We start from the raw sequence: 25214 nt of genomic DNA, 5'->3' as shown, positions 1-25214 counted from the left end.
ATATGATTCCCATTGAGCCTTTCGTATTATTGCGTATTCGGCCATCATTCTATCATGATAGGCAATGATTCGATCAAAACTTTGCTTGTTCTTTATCCAATCGGTAAATTTCTTTATATATGTGATACTTTTAACCAATTAATTCCAATTGGAGTAGCGCCATTCGTTTATGTAATCGAATGACTTATGATCATAGTCATGTCCCAACATTACATCTTTTATTTCTTCCAGAGTGTTCGAGTTAAATTTTGATTTGGGCCATTCCTTTTCTTCATTCCACAGAAAGGATGGTGTTCGCGCTCATCTCAGACGCGGCATTGCTAGTTGCCGCTCAATTGAAGCGTATGCAGAGAGGGACAACGCTACCTATTGTGCCATTCACAATAGTGGAAGATTTTACTACCGTACAGCGTGCAGCTTCACTAGTTGGCGCCAATCCATATGGGCGCCAATCTATTGAAGGCAGCGTGCGCGCCAAATAAATGATTCAATAGTATATTGCATCCGAACGTACTGTGCGCCTATATAAGGCGCACCCATTTAGCCTGTAAGATTGTAGTTTGTATTCGTTTCCCCCACCGAGTAGGCACGCTGCCTCTCGGTGGCAATAAATCAGTAGCGTGTAGAGTCATTCGTTCGTTTCATTCGTTGCCCGTCCAAAGTTAAAAGACACAACGTAGGGAAAGACGTCCTGGCCGAAACATTGTTTTTTTTTTATTAGGAAAGCCCCGCTGGAATAAAAGATAGATAGAGGTAGAATAGGAATACAGAATAGGATTATATATGATTGATTATAAAAAGGATGTTTTTTAGATGAAACAGACAGATCTGGATATCTTGGGCCTTCTAGGGCTCTTAAAAGTATTTTCCCTCAACCCACTCTCCCTCAGAGATGGCTTTGACAATACGGCTCCAATTCATATTCACGTATGGAGATTGATCCTCTAGGAGGCCCCTGACAATCTCAAGATACGACTTAGCATCCGTTCCTACAAACTCGGGTTTGAGCTTTATCGATGCAAGTTTTTCAAATTCAGGGTTTATTTTGACACCCTGAAGTTGGGCAAGAGACGACTGGCCGGACTGTAACGTATTCAGACGCTTCCAGGAGAGCGCCGCGCACCCAAGAGTACGAAAATTACTTTGCGCTGTTAAAGTTCCGCGAGGATCAATCAACTTGTAGAATCTCCATGATGTCCCGTAAAGTGATACAAGTTGGTGCATTGCCTTTTGCCACTTGGGCAGTTCTACCAAGACAAGAGGTGAAACATGAAGTCTGGTGATATCGGTTGTGAGCCAGAATTCGGCGATAAGAGAAAAAATTGTCATCGACGTTTCTTGAAATATAAGGTTCATGTGCTGCAGTTCCGGGGTATGCATATCAATAACCGGAACAAACAGCGTCTTTTTCAATCTCGGGAAAAAGCCTAGCTCTTCATTAAGCTTTCGGAGTTCCTCCTCATCCAGCAGCGGTTTGATCTTGTTTTCCCAATCGATAGATTTGGCAGACAGACCAAGGGTATGGCAAAGGGCCTTTATTCTCCTATCAATGAAGATGTCAAGTTGGTTGGCAGCATTAGCATTGATTGTCTTGATTACCATTAGCAAGACCGCATAAGCTGTGCATATCATTGTAGCAGAGGTGTGTATTGCATACTCTCTGGTAGGGCGCCTGCCATCGAAGTCATCGTACTCTGCAGCCATGGTTTCAAAGACCAAGTTGCCGTCGACAAGATCAACCCCGTCATCCCTTGCAGTGACGTATGCCAAATGGATCCCCTCCATCCCTGGGATCCAACGGAGAAGAGCCAACAATACCGAAATGTTGACTCCGCCATCCTTATCAAAAAGTTTGATCTTGGGGAGAGCCGCTAGGACTTGAGTTAGCTCTCTCACCCGCTGAGGTCTTAGGATACTTACTGCAACTGCAGGTTTACCCTTCGGGACCGCTTTATCCCCTTTGAACAAGCACACCTTACCCAAGGCCTCACACAGAGATTGATGGTCGTAGCTTGACACAGCTCTTTGCTTTGTATCTGTGTGTGTGCCGATATTAAGAAGAAAGGATGTCGCACCCTTGCAGTAAATAACTTCACTGAATTCATAGTCGGTGAAATTATCCTCTCTAATAGGATCAGTTAGGCTGATCTCACGGAGAAATTGTTCATCTACTACTCTAGTCATCCTGATGTAAGTTAAGAATGTCTGAAATCTGCGAAGTTTCGTATGATTTCTAACTAAATCATCGTAATAGAAGAAATTGTCGTTATTCGTCTGCCCCTCCGGGACCAAAGTAATTCACAACGTAGGGCCTGGTCAACCCTGGACGAAACATTGGTGCCGTGACCAGGATAACGGACACCCCGGAGGAACGATCGACGAGTGACGGGCTGGAACAGCAACGGACAACTCAACCCGGGCCGAAGTGTCGCCCAGTCGGACCTCGACGTCCACCTGTAGGACCCAGCGTCCACCCGCCGGACCATTGCCGTCCATGCGCCGGACCTCTGCCGTCCATCCGGACCCCTGCGTCCATTTGTGGGACCCTCACGTCCATTCCCAGACCATAGCCGTCCAACCGGACCACACCGTCCACCTGTGGGACCCAGCGTCTAACCGCCGGACCGTAGCCGTCCATGCGCCGGACCTCTGCCGTCCATCCGGACCCCTGCGTCCATCTGTGGGACCTTAGCCGTCCATCGGGACCGTAGCGTCCACCTGCAAGGCCGAATAGTCGACTTGCGTAGCCGATTCCCATCACCGCCGTCACACTGAGCCCAGTTGTCGCACAATACGCGACGGTTACTTTGGGCAGTATTTGGAACAGCCGTGGTCCCATCCCGAGGACAACAACCACGTTCACAATCTCCAAGCACCACGAGAACAGATTCATTTGCTGGACAAGGTCCATGCGATTCCTATGGCACAGATTGATAGCATGTTGCTCAAGATCGGGTTGAGTCCGATCCCAATTGCCCTCAGTTTGTGTTCCAGTAGATACCCTAGGAAGAACATCGAGCAATGCCCTACGTGAAGTAGCATCCGCAGAGGAATCATCATCTGGGACAAGCGGATCGACGACGTTGAAGCGTGCAACAGAACCAACCACGAACCAAAGCCAACGCATGAGAAGACCGACGGCAATCCAAAAACAGCAAAAGCCAACCAGGATAACACCCAGTAGGCCAATGGCCGTTGGCGTGGCCGGGCGTTTGAAATCACCTGCAGACACAGCATTAAACCTAGGAAGTTCACGATGTGGTCCTCGAGGTAGCCCTTCCTCACCTCCACCCCGAGGCCGCGGAAAACCGCTCCACTCGGCTGCGAGGCATGCGCCTCCATCCTCCACATCCTCAACCTCTCTTCGACGCTTGGTTCAGGGTCATCCGAGAGGGGAGTCTCGGTCAACTTCATTTTAGACACCTTTGGGTTGCTATCAGTGATCTTTCCAGCTTTCTGAATCTCCATTGGATAGTATAGGGCCGGTCCAACCTGAAAATGAATGGGGTGTGAGCAGTTCTTACAGCACCAATTTGCTTGCTCGCCTGGTCTAACCACATTCGCCGATGATCGTCCCTCACATTTCGGATCCACTTTCACGTGTGTTCCCGGGACAGGCCCCGAAATTAGCCGAATTGGGGTGACATGCCAAGGGAAATCAGTTTGCATCTTGTAACCCGGGATGTGATTCGCCCGCGAGATGGGGCCGCCCCACGCCGGAGGCATGAATAACCGTTGGTCAGTTGGGTCATCCAAACTGTCAGCCGTGTATTGTTTAGGCCAAATGCACTTTCGGCTTGCATGGTTTCCAAATCCTCAATCGTGTACTCAGTCTCATTGCCTTGTTTACGACTAGACATCCAAAACACGCCGTCCGTAAAAATCGTTCGGTCGTTCTTCACGGCTAACCCTGCTAGGTACGTTGGGCAATTACTTGAGACAGTCTGTGATACCTTAAGCTGCACGTTCGATCCATACAAAGTCCGTCGAAACCCGACAAAGTCGTATTGGAATGCAATCGCTTTTCCACACACACTCGTCACATAGTCTGAGGCCGTCATGACCCTTAAGACGTGGTGGTTCTCATTCTCAAGCTCTCCACTGAAAAACCGGGATGGCAATTTCCCCAAATCGCCTTTGGTTTCCCCCGTATGCTGGTAAACGGCCATCTCCACACTTTCGGTTCCAAGTGTGATCTTGCGTCGTGTTTTCGGAAGCTCATCAAAGACTGAATCGTAGGAATTGGACATGTTCAGGTAGACAGTCGGATGGCCAAGTTTCGTCAAAGCGTGGTAGGCCACACTTCGGGCTGCTGCGCACTGCAACTTGTCTTCGCTCACAATACACTCTTTTGTAGTCTCTTTGAACATCTATTAGGTCATCTGATTAGGTCGTACGAGGCTAGTCTACTAGACCGAAGAAGGTGATATTTAATCATTGATTAAAAGACTTGCTTGGTTCGAAGACCCAAATTGAACTGCTGTATTCAATGAATCTGGATTCCTTAAATAGGCCTAAAAGTGTTGCACCGGTATGTGCTACATTAATGGTTTTGCCTAGAAGTAATGGGTGAAGGGTTCTGGAGCACATATGCTGAGGTCAGCGTGACAAAATAATTGTGGTTCGATCGTTGCCTATCGCGATCGATCGAACTGTTAATCGAGCTCCCCGCAAATGCGTGGAACCTAGATGTTGGTTCATCGTTCGCGTCAGCATATATTTTTATGACCACCGAATTAACTTAACTGAAGATGGGCACGTCTTTTGACTGTGCACCACAGGTCCCTATGCAAAATAACATCATTAATGCCTTAAGGGCTCCTCCTGATGAAAATCTAATTTTCCTTGTTTGAGATTCGCTTTTCTGTAATCGCTGGCTGCTCTTTTCCTCACTTGCTTTGTCATTCCAACGGTCGCGCATTTCTTTTATCTTGTCAACATCAAGTTTACGCCGCTTTCCCCAGGAATCGAAGTTTGATTTCGCGCTTCCTTGGGATGGTTCCGGTTCTGTGGTTTTCATTATCTTTTCTGGATTAAGTATTTTATTTTGTTGTAAATTTTTAGCCCATTCTAATTCAGTAAGCTTTCTTTTCCTAGTTGCCTTCGAAGAAGTCGGCAATTCCATCTCCTGGTGGGCATATACTTCGCGATGATGATTCACGATGCATATGTCTTTTATTTTAGGATGTTTGATCCTCTTGGCTTGTATTGGAAGTTGAGTTTTGTCGTTCGTTTTTGGAGGTTGTAGCTTAGGCTTTGGCTTGTTAATTTGGCCATGTTCCTTGGTAGATATTTCCTTCACATGATTAATGGAAGCATTGGGTTCTTCCTTCCTATCGTCTTCTTTTCTCATGACGTCTAAGACCGCTATCTTTGTAGCTGGTCTAGAATAAATTCCCTGAATAGTTTTGACTTGGGCGGATCGAACTTGTCCATCGGCTGCCCGTCTTACCTCAACTATTCTTCCTTTGAGCCACTTTCCAGGATGTGTTTCCTTATCAGTTATTAATACAACGTCTCCTTCCTTTAGTGGCTCAACTTTCTTCGTCCACTTGTTCCGTTTCAACAAGGTTGGCAAATACTCCTTTTGCCACCTTTTCCAAAAATGTTGAGAGTATAGGTTTATTCTCTCATATTGTTTTTTAGTCAGACATCCGGTGGGAATAGAATAGGGAGGCGCATATTCGCCGGCCCTTCCTATCAGAAAATGAAAAGGGGTTAGAGGTTCCTCGTCCTCGTTGTCTAATGAAATGTGCGTCAACGGCCTAGAATTTAATATGAATTCTGCTTGGATGAGAGCAGATCTTAATTCTTCTATGGTAGGCTTACGCATTTGAGTACACTCTGGCATTGCTTTTAAGCATTTCTTTATTGATTGGATTAATCTTTCCCAGGCCCCTCCAAAATGTGGAGCTGCGGGTGGATTAAACGTCCAATTTATTTCCATTGCCGCTGCAATGCTCCCGCCGAACTTCTTGTCTATTTCATTTATGGCGGCCTTCATTTCTTTTTCGGCCCCAATGAAGTTCGTACCGTTGTCACTGTAAAGATGCTGAACCTTTCCTCTACGATTCTGGAAATTCTTCAGACATACGAGGAAAGCGTCCGTATCCAGTCTTTCGGCTAATTCAACATGGGTTGCCTTAGTGGACATGCATGTAAATATCACGCCAATCGCAACTTCTCGCTCTCATTACTCCATACTCATCTAACATTGGTATCAAGGTAGCAATATTACTTGAAATCGTCAGATCACAATTTTTCGTGAGATCATTCATCTCACTTTTATATGATTCCCATTGAGCCTTTCGTATTATTGCGTATTCGGCCATCATTCTATCATGATAGGCAATGATTCGATCAAAACTTTGCTTGTTCTTTATCCAATCGGTAAATTTCTTTATATATGTGATATTTTTTACCAATTTATTCCAATTGGAGTAGCGCCATTCGTTTATGTAATCGAATGACTTATGATCATAGTCATGTACCAACATTACATCCTTTATTTCTTCCAGAGTGTTCGAGTTATATTTTGATTTGGGCCATTCCTTTTCTTCATTCCACAGAAAGGATGGTCCTGTTAACCATTTTGATTTCCCCTTTACTTCCTTTGTTCCTTCATCAGCTGGGTTTTGCCCAGTGGGTACATAACGCCACTGGTCTATTTTTGTTACATCTAGTATTTCGCCCACACGAATTGCTTATATTTTCTATGGTCGGAGTGAATCCATGATAGGACTGTTTGTGAATCTGACCAGTAAGTAGTTCTGCTTGGAACTATGCGTAATTCTTCTTCTTGGATTGTTTGTGCTAATCTAGCACCTAGAACCGCTGCCTGCAATTCTAAGCGTGGGATAGATAATTTTCGTACGGGAGCTACTTTAGCCTTTGCTGTTACCAATTTTACGCTCACGGTTTGTCCGTACGCTCCTACGCCTCTGGTATATATGGTTGTAGCAAATGCATACTCAGATGCATCTACGAATACATGTAGTTCAAACGTTTTTGCTTGATTACATAATATCCACCGAGGTATTCTTATATCCTTAGCTTGAGCTATATTCGTAAGCCATCGGTTCCATTGTTGTTGAGATTGAGAGGATAATTCCTCATCCCAATCTGTCATTTCGGTATGCAATTTTTGCATTAATATTTTTCCATGAATGGTAAGGTGAGATATTAATCCCATTGGGTCGTAAATACTCATTACGAATGATAATACCTCTCTCATAGTTGGTGGCCTTACGCCTTTGGTTACGGCTTCGGGTAATCTATTGAAACGCAGTTCGAAACCTATGCTGTCTGAAGCCGTGTTCCAATATACTCCTAGGACCTTTTCATTTAACGTATCTTTATCCTCTAATTGTTTTAGTGGATTTTGCTGCACTCTTTCTTGAGGCAGTGCGGCTAGGATGTTCTTATCATTGGAAACAAAATTCCTAATGTTAAAACCTGCCTGTTGATGGATTTCTGTTACATCCTTTATTGTTCCTATACTATCAATATAATCATCTACGTAATGTTGGGTTTTAATCGCCTTGGCTGCTTTAGGCTTTATTTCTTTAAACTGCTCGGCGTTATGGTTCTTGACAATCTGAGCACATGCAGGTGAGCATGTTGCCCCGAATGTCATTACCTGCATGGTATATACGTCAGGTTTTCGGGTCATATCGAAATCCCTGAATAAGAAGCATTGTTTCTTTTGATCTTCGGTGTTTATTTTAATTTGACAAAACATTTCCTTAATGTCCCCAGCCGTAGCATATTTTCCTTCTCTGAACCGAGTGGTTACTCCAAAGGATGATGTTGTAGCATCTGGCCCGGCTAGTAAAACCGAATTCAAAGAAACTCCTTTATTTTTGGCCGCTGCGTCAAATACCAGACGAGGCTTAGGAGGAACCTTATTTTTATTGTACACAATGAAGTGTGGCAAATAGTATATTTCTTTTTCCCACGCTTCTAATTCCTCCTGTGATAGTTTACGAATGTATCCCTTGTCCAAGTATTCTTTAATAGTGGCATTCATCCACACCTTTACATCTTCCTTATTCTTGAACCGAGTTTCTTCATTCATCAGACGCTTAAATGCCTGCGTGTAGCTGTAGGGAAGTACTGTATTATCTTCCCTCCAGAGCAAGCCTACTTCATAACGATTACCATCGTACTTAAGGGTTTTGTCTATAATTTCCTTAGCACGCGTTATTTCTTTAGATTCTGGTAGGACTTCTGGTATCTTTACCCCAAAATCTTCGACTGAACAATAATTTTGCATCATTTTACGCAAATTTTCTTCGTCTTCTCCTTCTTCTTGGATTATCATTATATGATCTTCATGGATATCTCCACTGATATTCCCAAAGATCAGCCATCCCAGTGGCGTCTCAATAGCAATTGGCTTATTTGGGCCGTCGTATTTTCTATCGATCGGCAACAACAAGTGGCTTTGGTTCAAGCCAATGAGTAGTTTCGGCTGAGCTCTTTTGAAGCTTTTAATAGGTAGCCGTCTCAAATGATGATAATCTCTACTCATTTCTTGGTAATCTAATGTTTGGACGGGTAATTGTAGATTGTCTACTGTCCTTACGTCCGTTACACAAAATTTCTCCCCACTTGTACCCTGAAGCTCAAATTGAACTCTGGTACTGTGTTTTTCTTCCTTTGAGAAGTTTTGAGTCCATTTTATTTTAAGTGGAGCCGGTATTCCTTCCAACTTAAGTTGGTCAGCAATATAGCTGTCAATCAACGTCAAGGAAGATCCGGGATCCAAAAATGCATAGGTTTTTATCTGATACGGTCCGTTTCTAATAGTCACAGGAATGATTTGATAAAATACCTGTGACGGAACCTGATAATGTAAATTTGTTTGAGCAATTTCGGTCTGGTCTTTTTTCTTTGCTGAATCAGAATTTCTTGATTGTCTGCTGTAGTATCCAGGCGATCCTTTTAGATGCAACATAGGGTGATGCTTCCCGCTGCATCCATTAATTCCGCAACTTGCATAGTTACGGCACCTGTCTTCATGCTTCCGTAGACATATTTGGCATCTTCCGTTAGCATGTACTAATCTTAATCTTTCTAAAGCAGCCATTCCTCTAAATTTAGAGCAATATTTTATTTGATGCCCTCTATCGCATACGAAGCATCGCTTTACTGCTTCTTGGTGAAGATTTACGCGATTTCGTCTTTCCGGGAGAGCACGACCAATTTCCCTTAGGACGTCTGCTCGTGGTTTTATGAAGTTGAGCAAATCTCTTAGCGTCCTCACCCCGGGATTGTTGGAACTAGTTGTTTCCAACCACTTAATTTGCATTTCATACGGAAGTTTTGAGACGATATCTTCCGTCATTCGTGGATCTCTTAGATATTCTGGTTTTTTCATTGCTTCCAAATGAGAAACCAAATTCTCAAGGGCATCGGACATGTCAATTATGGTATGTAAACCACTAAGCTTGACACGATCGATGTCATCCCTCAGTTCTTTATATATCTTTTGGAACAGCCCAATATGGCGTTCTAGTCTGTCCAAGATCTGTTGGACGTTAGAAGGATCAAGCATTAAAGCTTGTACACTGCTTGCTGCAGCTCCGCTTAGGGATTGCTGCAAGCGAATTAGATTCTCTGAATCAGAGTATTCCCCCGATTCAGTTGTTTCTAGGAAGCGTCGCTTATAAATTGGCCATTCTCTGGCAATGCCAGAGAAGGTTGGCAACGATTGGAGTTGCCTTCTCATCAGTACTGATAGTACTTTTCCTTCTGAGACCCTATTGTCATCTAAGGATTCATCCGATCTTGATTTTGAGCGTTGTAGCACATCTGCAAGCCCTTTAAGCACATCTTGCTTAGAATCTTCCTCCTTCTTAGCCTTGAGGAGCTCTTCCTTATATTTTTCAAGTTCGAGCTCCAAGGAACTAGAATGAACCTCAGACCTTCTATGGGCCTTGGCTCTCTCATCTAGTTCCATTTTCATTTGATTCATTTTGCTTGTCATGGCAGTCATGACGTCTTCGTATTCACTGCATTGAATACATAACCATCTCTCAGTAGGTTTTGGTAGATTTTTTAAACCAGTACATTGTTGATGGAACCAGTGGTCACATTGATCACATGCGACCATGCTGTCATCTCCATCTGGGCTGGTGCACAATCGGCAATGCCCATTGTCATTGACGACGAATTTCTTATTTCGTATCATGACTGCGACTTGAGTCGTCTTGTGGTGGTCACCCTTTTATTTTTGTTATTTGTTAGCTTTTAAGCTTTGTCTCCGTAAGGCGAACTTTGGCCTTCGGTTATTCGTAAGGCTTTTTTGACCCCGAATTTAATTTGTTCCGTAAGGCTCTTTTGACCCTCGGTTATTCGTAAGGCTCTTTTGACCCCGAATTTAATTTGTTCCGTAAGGCTCTTTTGACCCTCGGTTATTCGTAAGGCTCTTTTGACACCGAATTTAATTTGTTCCGTAAGGTTCTTTTGACCCTCTGTGTTATTTTTTTGTTGTATATATTTTTTTTTGTTGATCTGAGAGAAAAGACCGAGATCTTGTTTACTACTTCGATGTACTTATTTCTCTCCCAGACGTGAAGACCTTGATTTTTTTTTTTTTTATTCTTCCCCTTGAAGTAGACCGGAGTCTTAATTCTTCCCGAGAAGTGAAGACCGGAGTCTTTTATTCTGTCGACTTGTTGAATGTCGATGTATTTATTTTGTTCTTATTTTCTCGGATATTGGTGTTCAAAAGGGAACCGATAATTATTTTAGTTTAAGATTGTTTAAATCTTTGCTAATGCTGCTTGATATTTAGCAGCTAAACGTTTCGGCTGTTCGTATCTAAATTTGGATACAGTTTGCAGCACCTCTTTTTGTTTGTTTGTACCAGGCTCACCAGCACTGTTCACGATGTGGTCCTCGAGGTAGCCCTTCCTCACCTCCACCCCGAGGCCGCGGAAAACCGCTCCACTCGGCTGCGAGGCATGCGCCTCCGTCCTTCACATCCTGCTTAGCCGGTCTAACACCATTTGTGCTTCCAGCCAACAAACCCAGTCATATGGATCCTCCTTGGTAGCAGCGTCAACTGGATATACATATGTACCTGGGGCATTTCGCCCAGTTCGCCCTCGTCGCTGCACCATAGATGATGTTGTGATGGGCTGCTTTCGCAAGATGACCTCATCCTCACTTTGTATGACTGGTTTCACAGCTGTTCTCAAGTCAATCACGAGGTCAACGTTGTAATTGGCTCCCATCTCAGAAATTTCCGTCGAATAGATGATTTTTGTCTCAGGGTCAAGGGCCTTCGCATAATTCTCCTCAAAATTGTTCCGATGCAGAGAAACGGCTCCCGCGGATGAGTCCGCAAACCGTTTCGACTGGTCCTGGGATGGGACGAACGCTATCGTCTTTCCAGCTCCATGCTGTCGGACAATGCTCTCAAACCACTCAGAACTGAGTTTTGGAGTGCTAGGGGCCGCGTACTCCCGAATCGTATAATTCGAGCCAACTGATGGAGCCTGTCCGGGTGGCGTCGCGGAGAGATAGACAACATTTATCCCAGCATTGGATGGTAAATTTAAGTAATCCATCACTCCCCGGGCCGCTATTGACATCGGGTCCAAAAAGTGGCATTCATCCATCATGATGGTGTGGACCTTAATTTGGCCAACACACGTTGCATGGCAGGCGATCGTCACAGCATTGTTCTTGCAGTAGGCAACATTTGTTCCTATCTTGAATTCCGTTTCACCGAAGGCCTTTCTTACTTCCTCCATAACAACTCGGGTGGGGGTCAAAATAAGGGTGCGCCGCTTGAGCTCCACGTTTTTCAGTGTCTCTTCAACAATGTATTTCCGTGTCTTTCCCTTGCCAGGGTGCCAATCGATGAATGTTCTTTGTACCGTGCTCGTTAGATCAATGCCTGGAAGATGAACCTGGTTCGGATCTTGCTCATAGGTCGTGACTATGGAATGGTATTTTCCATTATATTGAAAGCCGTACCCATAAAGTCCGACCGGCTCGCCCTCCAAATAGAAGGGAGATCCTGAAGATCCGAAGCCAAAATCTTTTGTCACGAACATTGTGGGAGTGCCATCTATGGTGATGGTGCTGGGCTCATATTTATGATATTCCACAGTGCCGTCCGGTAGACAAGCCAGGACGTCAATTTCGTTGACAAGTTCAGGCTTTGGCAGATTCCACGGTCCACCATAAGAGATGACATCTTCAGTCACACTACCAGAGTGTGGTTGAACTGCCTGCCCTCGCCAGTACACAAGACCACCACGCGTTACATGGTAGAGGGTGTGAAAAACTCCTCGTCTTACAACCCCAACACCCCGTTGACGATCAATGGCAACTCCTTTGGACTTGATTCGGTAGACTCCGTCTGGCATGCTGGAAAATCGATTTTGCACGTCAGGGACACACGCGTTCTCCCAGGATCCCAATGGGTTTCCACTCCGATAAGTAAGTCCGCTCATTGATCTCAACATCAACACGAGATAGTGCTTTAGAGGAGTAGTGAACAGAGCAATGAAGAATGACACACTTAAGATCCAATGTATTGTCACCAACACGGCCCCCAGTGAACATAGCATCAAAAATTCCGGAATGGACACCATGTCGTGAACCCCATCAACTTCAATTCCATCTTCCCCATGTCTTCCACGCAAGTTTAGGGGTCCGTCGGGATTTCTCTCAATGACGAGACCCTCAGGAGTCTTTCCTTGAGCGACATACTCCAGGTGGAGCTCTTGACTGCGATTGTTAAGAACGAGCACTGTTACAACGAGGGCAACAGACATCACGGCTGCTGCCACCTGGCAATTGGCTTTCTCTGATGCCCAAATAGCGAACAGACTCATAGATATCAACAATGCTATCATTGAGTTGCCCCTGTAGCTGCGTAATCCGGGGTTGTGGGTATTGTAAGAGTTTCGGCTATAATATGGAATGTGTGTGTTGCTGAAACTTCATACGGTAGATGTAAAGATAAATTGATTGATCCGAGTGTGTCAATGGGGTTGGGCTGAATGCCTGTTATAGAACATGTATGCGAATTGTTGATATTTGTTGCCTGTTTCAATTTTGTGGGCTTTAGGACTGATATTTCAGCTCCTGAATCTACTAGGAAAGTACATTCAGAGTGCGTGGATTCTGTTTTCAGAATCACAAAATTTGACAGGGCAGTAGAGATATTAAAAATTCCTTTTATCTTTGTTGATGCATGTTTGCTGATGCTACTTGGAAGTGAGGTTGTTGTTGTGGCTGTTGTTGCTGTTGGATATTTTGAGTTTGGGTATTTTGTTGTTGTCCCCCAACTGGTACCTGCTGGGGGACCAGTTGGTTTTCCGGGGTCAAAAAATAAACATTGGGTCCACGATTTCTGTTATTACCGTTGTATCCATTATTGTTTGGTCTGTAGTTTTGGTTATTATGCCTCTGGTAGTTATTGGTAAATCTTGGCTGTTGATTTGACCAATTTTGTCGTTGGTTATTGGACCAGTTTTGCATTGGTCGTTGGTTTGTCCAGTTTTGCGTTGATCGTTGGTGTGACCAGTTTTGGTTTGACCAGTTTTGGGTTGATTGTTGCTTTGGCCTTTGGTTATTTTGCCTGTTTTGTTGGTGGTTTCTTGATCCTGGTCCTGGATTGGAACTGTAATGTAGGATACTAGGGGATCTGTTCAAATTGTTTTCTGCTTCGAGTTCTGAGGCTTTTTCAATTGCTTTGGAAATTGTGGTAAATTGTCCGGCTTTCAACAACAGTTTTGTTTACTCATTTTTTATTCCGTTAGTTAAACCTCTTATTCCGGCATTATTTGCAAGTTTGGTAGCTGTATCAAGGGGAACTTCGTCTCCTAGATAAGCTTTTTCTAAATCGATGGTTAATTTTTCTATGGTAGTGGCAAAATTGTCAAAATTTCCATTTTGCCTTGTTGCGTTAATTTTAGCTAATATAGTGTCTGGTGCTACTTTAACAGTGCACTTTTCCTTCAATTTGTTTATGATTATATCAATGCTAGCAGGATTATCAGTTACTGCTGCACGTGCTTTATTTTCTAATCTAGATAAAATTGTTTGAATAGCTGCTTGTCGATTGGCATCGTTTATTAGAGGTTTACATGCCTCTAAAGCTGCTATAATATTTTCCAGCTTTTCACCTTTTCCATCATAAATAGGTACAAGTGAAGTTACCACTTTTATAATTTCAATTATACTAGCCATTGCTTGTTTTTGTATAGTTAAATTTTTTATTCTTAGACAAAATATCACACCTTTCACCACTGAACGAAATTTGAAATTGTCTTTGATGTTTTTTAGTTTTGAGGCAATTAGTTGATTGATTTCGTAATATAAATTTCGACTTAGTTTAATATTTATGTTTAGTTTGCTTTCGGTTAATTTAAATTCGTTTGTTGTAATTAATTCAATTATTTTATTGTAAATAGTTTTAGCTTGAACCAATTTGTTCAATAGAGTTATTCTACGGTAATTTCGATAAGGGTTTTTATCGAAGTTTGTTTTCAAAATCAATAGTTCATGATTTTTTTCTTCAATAACCTTTTCTAGGTATGACATGTGGGCTGTGGGCTATTTTTGATGATATATTTCTTATTACTTACTAAATGCTGCTCATCTGGTATCTGTTACATTGAAGGCGCACTTGGCGTTGATGGGTGTTCGTCCTGTTGCTGGGGTTGGGGCTGCACTTGCTGTAGTGATCTCATTAACTCGTCAGCTTCAAAGTCATCGTAAGTCAAACTGACGTAGTGAAATACGTCACCTGTCAACGCGTTGATCTCGTACACATTCGTAGCCAAAAATTGTAATATCGGCCTCATTATTCTGCTTTCGACACTGCACTTATTGTTTGTTTGTTTTTTCTTTGTCTAATTTTTTGTTTATTTCACTGTGGTATCGTTCATGTGCTTTAAACGAGCGGAACTGTAAACAATACGGTATGCACTCGTCTTTTTTTCTTGTTTCTTTTTCTTCGTAACGGGTCACTTTTGTTTTGTCGCCTAAATTACCTCTTACGCAGAAATATTGTTCAACGTCGTATCGTTCATACTGCGTATTCACCGTTTTCCCTTCAAATGGCTTGAACTTAATCTTCTTGTTTTTGAACATGTTTTTGTTTTTTTTTTTTTTTTTTGAGAGAAGAGAACAACATTTTTGTGTATTTTCTTAGTAGACGAATCCTACTATTTGACCACCTAATTGTTTTTGTTCTGCAGTGCAGTCCGACATCATCCCTTTATTGGTTGAGATGATTAAATGTCCTTTTCCACGTGGTAGAAATTTTTGCCGCCAAACTGCGAGTTGGCTTTTCTTCGTTTGTTGGAAATGCGGTAGTACTTCTATTGTGGTTATTCCGGTTGTTACTTTCACTACACATGAGTCTTTGTACACTTTAAGCACTGTTATTAATTTTTCGTGTTCTAGTGCCTGAACAAGTCCTTTTAAGCAACTTGAGTTTGTGTTCACTATTATTGGCACTTTTACTGCGATTGATTTTCTTAATCTGTTCAATGTTATTGTAATATTTTCTTTTGCTGCCATCTTAAACTTTCATTTTGGATTTGTCCCGTGTTCACTGTTAACTTTATTGTCACTTTACACGTTAGCAACGCGAACTGCTCTTTCCGCTACTCTTATGGTGTGATTTTTATGAGCTTTTACCACTATTTTCGTTACAATGTACCCAACGGCAATACCTGCTAACACAGCGAGTGCGATTGCCTGTGTTAGGTGATAATTTTCTTGCGGAGGACACACAGCACTATTGTGATTTCGTCACTAGAGAACCATCCCATTTTTCCACGGTGTATATCACTTTTCACTTGAGACACACAGTTAATTTAACTTCGATGCGCGCGACCGACGGGTAACCGACATAGATACTTGGATGCGCGCGGAAGAATCGTAGGATTACAGGGTCTTATAAAAGATAAAAGATAACCTGTCACGGTCGCCATGTGGTATCCTACGGTATTTAGAAATATTGGAGAAGGTCTTTTCTTTGTAGAGTATCCAAACTATGGTGAGCTCGAGAGCTATCACCAGTAAGGACTCAATAAAAGTCGAGACTCCTTTCCCAGTTTCTGGTTCGTAAGAATCTGTTTATTATTTCGTCGTTTCTGGGTTTATATATTGTTACAAAAGCTTACAATGTTTAACTGCTTAATCTATTTTCTATTGCTGAGAATGAGACAACTGGAGTCCATACTTAAAAATTATTCATCTTTGCAAATGTGGCATTTTGTATGCCTAGGTGGTCCGTGCCCAAAAATGTGCATCTTGCTATTTCGGCAATTCGTATCTCGGTGGTCCGGCCAGGGCGATGCAATTTGAAACCTTTCGATTTCGTTTGCCCGTCCGTGTAGGGCTCACGCGGAGGTGGGAAAAAGGAATGGAAATAATTCTGGCACTTGAGGTGCGTTTGTCGCATATGGTTGTAATTTCAATATCTTGCACTTTTCGAGTGCATTGGTCGGTTTCAGGCGGATGGCCTTTGAGTTTGTTTATGATTGTGGGTTTCGGTGATCAGTGGTTCTCAACCCACGACAATGGTAAATTTAAGTAATCCATCACTCCCCGGGCCGCTATTGACATCGGGTCCAAAAAGTGGCATTCGTCCATCATGATGGTGTGGACCTTAATTTGGCCAACACCTCTACTCTTAACAAAATCCATAAACGTTGCATGGCAGGCGATCGTCACAGCATTGTTCTTGCACGTCAGGGACACACGTGTTCTCCCAGGATCCCAATGGGTTTCCACTCCGATAAGTTAGTCCGAACCAAAGCCAACGCATGAGAAGACCGACGGCAATCCAAAAACAGCAAAAGCCAACCAGGATAACACCCAGTAGGCCAATGGCCGTTGGCGTGGCCGTTTCATAGCCCGTCCGTGGACTATGTATTGCACATCGATATGTTACTGATCTTAGTCTATTCCTAAATAGTTAGCAGTACCTGATTACCAGGTTGCTAGAGGGATGTTTCGGTATACACCAGAGGTGCATTGAAACGCATAGATTCAGAGTCAGAACAAGACTGTTCTTTCATTGGAACATCAGCTCCTTTTATTTAGTGGCTTTCTGTAATACATTAACACAAATAATACAATCATACAATCTTATGCTAATGGCAAAGATGCCTGCGTCGGCGGTGACAATATTTGGTAATAACAATTTGGGTTGAAATATGAGCCTAGCGCATCGTCCAAACGGACGACCACCAACGAGTAAACATGCAGTCAGCATAACATGTAGCGCACTCGAGTGCCTTGATGCAAATTGCTTACGCATGTTGGCCATCGCACCCATGCTGACCTGACCTAGTCAATTTGTGACAAAACATTCTGTGTTGTATTTATTGCTTGGCTGATAGCTGCTGGAAGGATGTTTTGGGTCGATGCGTGTATAGCACAGCCGGGCGTTTGAAATCACCTGCAGACACAGCATTAAACCTAGGAAGTTCACGATGTGATCCTCGAGGTAGCCCTTCCTCACCTCCACCGCGAGGCCGCGGAAAACCGCTCCACGGGGCCGCGTACTCCCGAATCGTATAATTCGAGCCAACTGATGGAGCCTGTCCGGGTGGCGTCGCGGAGAGATAGACAACATTTATCCCAGCATTGGATGGTATATTTAAGTAATCCATCACTCCCCGGGCCGCTATTGACATCGGGTCCAAAAAGTGGCATTCGTCCATCATGATGGTGTGGACCTTAATTTGGCCAACACCTCTACTCTTAACAAAATCCATAAACGTTGCATGGCAGGCGATCGTCACAGCATTGTTCTTGCAGTAGGCAACATTTGTTCCTATCTTGAATTCCGTTTCACCGAAGGCCTTTCTTACTTCCTCCATAACAACTCGGGTGGGGGTCAAAATAAGGGTGCGCCGCTTGAGCTCCACGTTTTTCAGTGTCTCTTCAACAATGTATTTCCGTGTCTTTCCCTTGCCAGGGTGCCAATCGATGAATGTTCTTTGTGCCGTGCTCGTTAGATCAATGCCTGGAAGATGAACCTGGTTCGGATCTTGCTCATAGGTCGTGACTATGGAATGGTATTTTCCATTATATTGAAAGCCATACCCATAAAGTCCGACCGGCTCGCCCTCCAAATAGAAGGGAGATCCTGAAGATCCGAAGCCAAAATCTTTTGTCACGAACATTGTGGGAGTGCCATCTATGGTGATGGTGCTGGGCTCATATTTATGATATTCCACAGTGCCGTCCGGTAGACAAGCCAGGACGTCAATTTCGTTGACAAGTTCAGGCTTTGGCAGATTCCACGGTCCACCATAAGAGATGACATCTTCAGTCACACTACCAGAGTGTGGTTGAACTGCCTGCCCTCGCCAGTACACAAGACCACCACGCGTTACATGGTAGAGGGTGTGAAAAACTCCTCGTCTTACAACCCCAACACCCCGTTGACGATCAATGGCAACTCCTTTGGACTTGATTCGGTAGACTCCGTCTGGCATGCTGGAAAATCGATTTTGCACGTCAGGGACACACGCGTTCTCCCAGGATCCCAATGGGTTTCCACTCCGAAAAGTTAGTCCGAACCAAAGCCAACGCATGAGAAGACCGACGGCAATCCAAAAACAGCAAAAGCCAACCAGGATAACACCCAGTAGGCCAATGGCCGTTAGCGTGGCCGGGCGTTTGAAATCACCTGGAGACACAGCATTAAACCTAGGAAGTTCACGATGTGATCCTCGAGGTAGCCCTTCCTCACCTCCACCGCGAGGCCGCGGAAAACCGCTCCACTCGGCTGCGAGGCATGCGCCTCCGTCCTCCACATCCTGCTTAGCTGGTCTAACACCATTTGTGCTTCCAGCCAACAAACCCAGTCATATGGATCCTCCTTGGTAGCAGCGTCAACTGGATAAACATATGTACCTGGGGCATTTTGCCCAGTTCGCCCTCGTCGCTGCACCATAGATGATGTTGTGATGGGCTGCTTTCGCAAGATGACCTCATCCTCACTTTGTATGACTGGTTTCACAGCTGTTCTCAAGTCAATCACGAGGTCAACGTTGTAATTGGCTCCCATCTCAGAAATTTCCGTCGAATAGATGATTTTTGTCTCAGGGTCAAGGGCCTTCGCATAATTCTCTTCAAAATTGTCCCGATGCAGAGAAACGGCTCCCGCGGATGAGTCCGCAAACCGTTCCGACTGGTCCTGGGATGGGACGAACGCTATCGTCTTTCCAGCTCCATGCTGTCGGACAATGCTCTCAAACCACTCAGAACTGAGTTTTCGAGTGCTAGGGGCCGCGTACTCCCGAATCGTATAATTCGAGCCAACTGATGGAGCCTGTCCGGGTGGCGTCGCGGAGAGATAGACAACATTTATCCCAGCATTGGATGGTATATTTAAGTAATCCATCACTCCCCGGGCCGCTATTGACATCGGGTCCAAAAAGTGGCATTCGTCCATCATGATGGTGTGGACCTTAATTTGTTAGTTGGTGTTCCTCCGGTATTGCTTCTACAGTAAACAACTGCAGCGAATGCTTTTTCTGAAGCATCGACAAAAGTATGCAGTTCCACTTGGTTTCCTGTATTTTCAAGTAGCCATCTTGGAATTCTGACGTACTTTGATGCTTCTACTTGTTCTAGCCAGTTTTCCCATGCTGGCTGTTGTTTTTCTGATATTTCCTTGTCCCACTCTGATGTCTCCTTATGAAGGTCTTGTATAAGTATTTTCCCATGAATCGTGATGTTAGATATTAGACCCAGTGGGTCAAACACACTCATTACGAATGAAAGGACTTCTCTTTTCGTTGGGCGTCTTATTTTACAGTAAACCTCTCGAGGTAATCTCTCAAGTTTTACTTGAAATCCAATGCTATCTTTATTAGTGTTCCAATAGACACCAAGAATTTTTTCAGACACGTCTTCCTTATTTTCGAGATACTTCATTGATTCTGTATCTCTTCTTTTCGTTGGTATTGTTTCTAGAAGACGTTTATCATTTGAGCAGAATTTGGTGATAAAAAAGCCTCCTTCATCGTGCGCCTCAATAACCTGATCAACGGTTTGAATAGCGTCTTCTAACGAATTGAAGCTGTCCTCATAATCGTCGACGTAATGTTGATTAATTATCGGTGTTAATGCTAATGGGTATTTATCTTTCAAACGCGCATCATTATGAGCTGTTTTACTGTTTGAGCGCATGACGGGGAGCACGTAGATCCAAAAGTCATCACTTGCATAACATACATATCTGGGAATCGATGTTGCTCGCAGTCTCGCCATAAAAATCTTTGAGCGTTTTGGTCTTCATTTCGGATTCGGACCTGAGGGAACATTTCCTTGATGTCCCCGCAAATCGCATATTTCCCTTCACGAAACCTAATAAGGATTCCGAATAACGATGTTGTGCTGTCCGGTCCAGATAATAACGCACAGTTGAACGAATGCCCGTGTATTTTGGATGCTGCGTCAAAGACCAACCTCGGTTTGGGTGGTTGTTTATTTTTGTTGATAATTATGAAGTGAGGTAAAAAATACTCGTGCTTTACCTTGTTTATCATTTCAACTGGTTCTAATTTTCTAGCATATCCTTTAGCCACGCAATCTCTTATTGTATCCTTTGCCCATTTTTCGAGGCCTGGATCTTGTCGCAGTTTGTTTTCCAATCCTACGAGTCTTTTTAAAGCAACGTCGCTGCTAAACGGAAACTCGTGATTATCTTGCTTCCATAATAACCCGATCTCATATCTTCCGTCTTTGTATCGTAAGATCCTTTAAATAATCTCATTGGCCCTTTTTTCGTCCTCGGACTTGGGGAGCTCCTTTACGTTCTTGACTCCAAAATCCTCAATGGAAAAATATCCATTTAACATGTTACGAAGTGTATCGTCTTCGTGGTTCATCATTGTATAGTTTTTCTCGTCGTTGGTTGTCAACCCTCCGTATATCAACCAACCTAATTTGGTTCGCATCGCTATCGGCTCATCTTGATTTCCCCAACGATGTTCGTGACCTATAAGCAGATAACTGTGTTTAGTCCAAGCATAATTGTTGGTCTGATTTTATCAAAACTTTGTAATGGCAATCCCTCCAAGTGAGGGTACTGCTCACATAAATCTTCGTAATTCCTAGACTGACAAGGTAACCCAAGATTTTTTATTGTTCAAACACTTTTTAACACAGTTTATGCGTTTCACTTGTTGAACCTAAACTTTTGATTCACTTTGATTCACTTACATTGGTCACCCTAGTTGTTACGCTGACATAAGAGGCCCCAGTCACTTTGTTCAAATTATTGCAGTCAATGCACCCACGATGAGTCCAACAAGCATTCCTATGACAGCCTTCTATCATGTCATTGTCAGTGCAATATATTCCACACTTGCGGCATGTCAGTGTACTGACCAATTGCCCCCTAACCTTGTCGCACTCATAATCTATAAGGCCATAATGCCACCCTGGGATCACACCGGATGTACTTTTAATTTCTATGCCATTGGCTTTGATGGTACATGTGTCATAACCATGGTAGGTTATTACACCATGTGTCACGTGTATTTCTGTTTTGACTTCAGTCATTTTATCTGCTTGCTCTGCTTGCTGCTGCAAAAAAACAAAATCGTTTTGAATCCATGCGCCCTGAGAACTCCAAAGCGACTCGTTGGTTGTTGTTGATTGTCTTTTCAGTGCTCCTGTGCCGAGACGACTTGGTTCTCAGCTTGGTTTGTGATATATTCGATGAGTCCTGTAATAGGTTACCGGACTTCGGATATTAAACTTGACTTAACTAACTGAGTGATGGTTAACGAATGAATCTTTATTTCGGAGAAGGCTTAAGTGGTAACCTAATGTGGTAAAGAATGGTTGAACGAGGAGTGAGCACAACGCTTGGTATATTTGATAAACAGATGTCGTAAATGCGGACAGTGCTTGTTGTGCACATATGGTAACAATTTGAAGGTATCATAATAAGGAAGGCAAAATACAGTTTGTGTAAACTTGGCCTGCTGAGACTTTCTCAGTAGGTCAAATATGGGTGGTCAGATTTTAGGTTGTTGCTGTGTCAAATAGAGGAAGTGTTTAATTTATGAGTATGTACATTGTAGAAATATGAAGCGGGTGAGATTGTGGTGTTGTATTACTACACTAATTAGTTCATCCAAAGCAAGAGACTGAAGGTAATTAGTCGGGGAGACATCGAGAGTCTTTGCTACGTCGACCTGAGCTTCATATGCAGCTCGAAACTCGGGCTGAGAACCAACGATGGCGCCGGTGAAATAGCACACGGTACCGATTATTGTACCGCGAATGAAGGAGAATAAAGAAAACTTCCAACCAACACGGCCGTCACCGGAAATAGGGGCGTGGTTTCGTTCCATATGAAAATGAGAACCGTAGTTGGTGAGTTTACCTTGCATATAAAAGTTTTTGGTCGAGTCATTGTGGGGGAAAAGGCCGAGTTTGGAAACAATGTCGATGGTTTGGGACAAGTCGGTGTTTAGGGAGGTCACGTAACACAAACCTGGGATCGATGAGATAGCAGATTTTGCGGCGGTAACCAATTTGGAATTCGGGTCGGGTTGATAATCCAGACAGTAAGCCTGGCAGAATGTGCGGGACAGGAATTCAGGAGGGACGTAAAGCCCGTGCTGAGCTAAGTCAGTACGCGCGGAGGGGTGTTGGTCGGAGACCAACTGGTGGTGGATCTCGAGGAGGTCCAAGTTTGAACTCTGGAGTTCGAAAGGTTGCATCGTTGAAAATGCTGATGTTTTTGCGGTTTTAGTGCGAAAGGGGGTTTTTCTATGCGACAGCGCCTAGAGATGTATTCGTATAGTAGCTAGTACTACAAATGCGTTCGGGGTTTATGCTTCAAAGTTAAAAATGTCCGAGTAAATGGGTGCAACGTTGTCCAGAAGAGAACTTAGACCCCACAGGTGATTGTCTTCTTTTATTCTCATTGCTTCATAAGAAGCTGCACAGCGCGGTAGTGAAGTTACGCTTCAATTCACTTATTCCCGCATTGAAGGTCAAAGGTAGTGTTCCTAGCTGATGAATCCTATAACACTCCTCTGGTGTGAATTCCTTGACAATATAAGCGTATCGTCTCTCATAATCTGAAGTATGCGAATGCATACCACTGTGTTTGACTATTCGCTTGATGATTACTTTACATTGATAAACCATAGTAGTACTTTTGGCATTTCTCTGAAGTACCTGTATAGGCAACTCTTCAGTAGATAAGTTTTTTGCATTAGGGACTCACGAATTCACGTCAAGCAAAGAGTAGCTCGTCATGTTGATATCCGGGTTTGCCCAGTCGTACGCAATCAGACCGGATGGTTGTGACTCGTCTAATGATCCAAATACTGTTCCAATACAAAACAGCATCATTAAGGCCTTGAGAGTTCCGGCTACTGGCATCGAGATCCTAGGAAGTCGTTTGGTAGTATCATTGCGAGGTTCGTTAATGGTGTTTTCTAATAACCGTTGACTGGTCGGGTTGGTTTTTTATGTTTTGATTCCCACTGATCTCGCAATTCCTTTACCTTGTCTATGTCGATCTTACGACGCTTTCCCCAAGAATTAAAACTCACCTTCTCCTTATCCAGATAGTTATCCGAGTTAGTATATGGAACTTCTGTTTCAGGATTGTCAATTTTTCGCTTAGTTAGTGTTCTTGCCAAATCTGCTTCTGTGAATTTTCCTCCTTTTTTAGCCGTCGATGTTGTAGGAAGATGTATTAGCTTCTCGTGATAGAACTCTTCTCTATGGTGATTGACTATACACACGTCTTTAACCTTGGGCAATTTGCTTATATCTTTGCGTTTTACTTTCATTGCCTCCGTTATCTGCTTCCTTGTGGGTAATACCCTTTTAGTCTCTTGAGGTTCAGTTTGCAGGTTGGTAGTTATTGGTTTATTGTTTATCTTTTGTATTGGCCCTTGTGGTTTAGGATTAAGCTTTTCTATTTTGTCGTTCCTCTGTCGTAGTTTCGCCCGCTGTAGCAAATGCTCCTTCCCTGAATCTGGTGGTTACACCAAACGACGAAGTAGTAGCATCGGGACCAGATAACAGTGTAGAATTTAGAGAAATTCCCTTGTTCTTTGCCGCTGCGTCAAATACTAAGCGTGGTGTGGCGTGTGTACTTTCGGAGAAGGCACTAGTCTCAACGGTGTCTGATGTAAGAATCTGTCGTATATTTCATTTCAAATGGTTTTTATAAAGTTACATAGTTTAGTTTGCTTCACCTATACATAGAAGTTTGCTTATATCTAGAATTTGTCAGAGAAGTTTGGAGCTTCCATGGAACGAAGGAAAAGGTTTTGAAAACATGTACTAGGCGATGTTTTAACAACTCGCCGCTTCGGATTTCAATTGGTCATAAACATTAAACGTTGCGTCGTCTGTTACGCACATGGTGCGGAAGAGACATAGACGTAATGGTAATGTTTGTAAATTGAGTAAGGGTGAAAAGACACATTCAGCATTGTTCTACTTTTACCAGATGTGGGTCGAAGCAGAAGAATGTCAAGTGTGTTCTGTAATTTATTGTTTTGCTAGAAAGTAGGTTTCGTATTCTTGGCAAAGCAAAGAGTGCTTGCCCTGGAGGATTCATGTGTTGATATATTGATAGCAGAATGGGTGAATGAAGATGCAGAGATGCCACATTGGTGATTGAACATCTCGTGGTACCATCTTATTATCAGGTTTGTAATGTGGTGTCCCTTTGGTAATATAATCGGGATTCTTGCTGATATTGGGATGTTCTTCGCGTATTCCAGCCTAGTGCGGGAGCGTATTACTCCATTCTCGTCCATTATCGGTGTTAGTTTACAGAGCGGTCCGATTGTTGTTAATGACTTGTTATTTTTTAAATCTTTTACTTCGTCTGGATAGATGTCGCACTGGGCCTTTCTGTAGAGTATATTTTCTGCCTTTAGTTTATCCACCATTGTTAGTGCCTTATTGAACTTGGCACGATTGGTTCCGAACTGTATAATTTTCAACATCATACAGATCCGGAATAATAGTTTCCACCAACTGGAGAATTTTTCTTCTTGTATATAGTTATCTTCTTCTTCCCCTTCTCCGTGTATTCCGACGTATCGTATTTCCTCCGTCGTTTCCGTTGTGTCGGTTTCAGGCCATTGGTCGGGTTTCTTACGCAGGAACTCTGGTCCTGACACCCATATTGGCTGTTTTGTTGTTGGCTTGGTACCTTC

The 25214-nt window shown here is 43.3% G+C and overlaps 2 protein-coding genes across 2 annotated transcripts in view; both read right to left on the bottom strand.

Annotated features, from left to right (window-relative positions):
• Nucleotides 1–706: 706 nt before the first annotated feature.
• On the bottom strand, nucleotides 707–11038 carry LOC110677206. Its single transcript, XM_021848190.1, has 2 exons — nucleotides 10899–11038; nucleotides 707–3258 (listed from the first exon to the last, which is right to left on the bottom strand). Exon 2 carries the CDS (start codon nucleotides 3125–3127, stop codon nucleotides 2411–2413), a length of 717 nt encoding a protein of 238 aa, XP_021703882.1. The 5' UTR covers nucleotides 3128–3258; nucleotides 10899–11038; the 3' UTR covers nucleotides 707–2410.
• A 6797-nt stretch (nucleotides 11039–17835) lies between these two features.
• LOC110677205 overlaps nucleotides 17836–25214 on the bottom strand; it is a 31234-nt gene continuing 23855 nt past the window's right edge. Inside the window, exon 2 of the mRNA XM_021848189.1 lies at nucleotides 17836–19468. Coding sequence (XP_021703881.1) covers nucleotides 18659–19468 — 810 coding nt within the window. The 3' untranslated portion in view covers nucleotides 17836–18658. The remainder of the gene's footprint in view (nucleotides 19469–25214) is intronic.

This window comes from Aedes aegypti, chromosome 2 (assembly GCF_002204515.2).
Source record: "Aedes aegypti strain LVP_AGWG chromosome 2, AaegL5.0 Primary Assembly, whole genome shotgun sequence".
Classification (NCBI taxonomy): domain Eukaryota; kingdom Metazoa; phylum Arthropoda; class Insecta; order Diptera; family Culicidae; genus Aedes; species Aedes aegypti.
The sequence above is the reverse complement of the archived record's forward strand: the minus strand, read 5'-3'. Positions and strand labels throughout refer to the sequence as shown.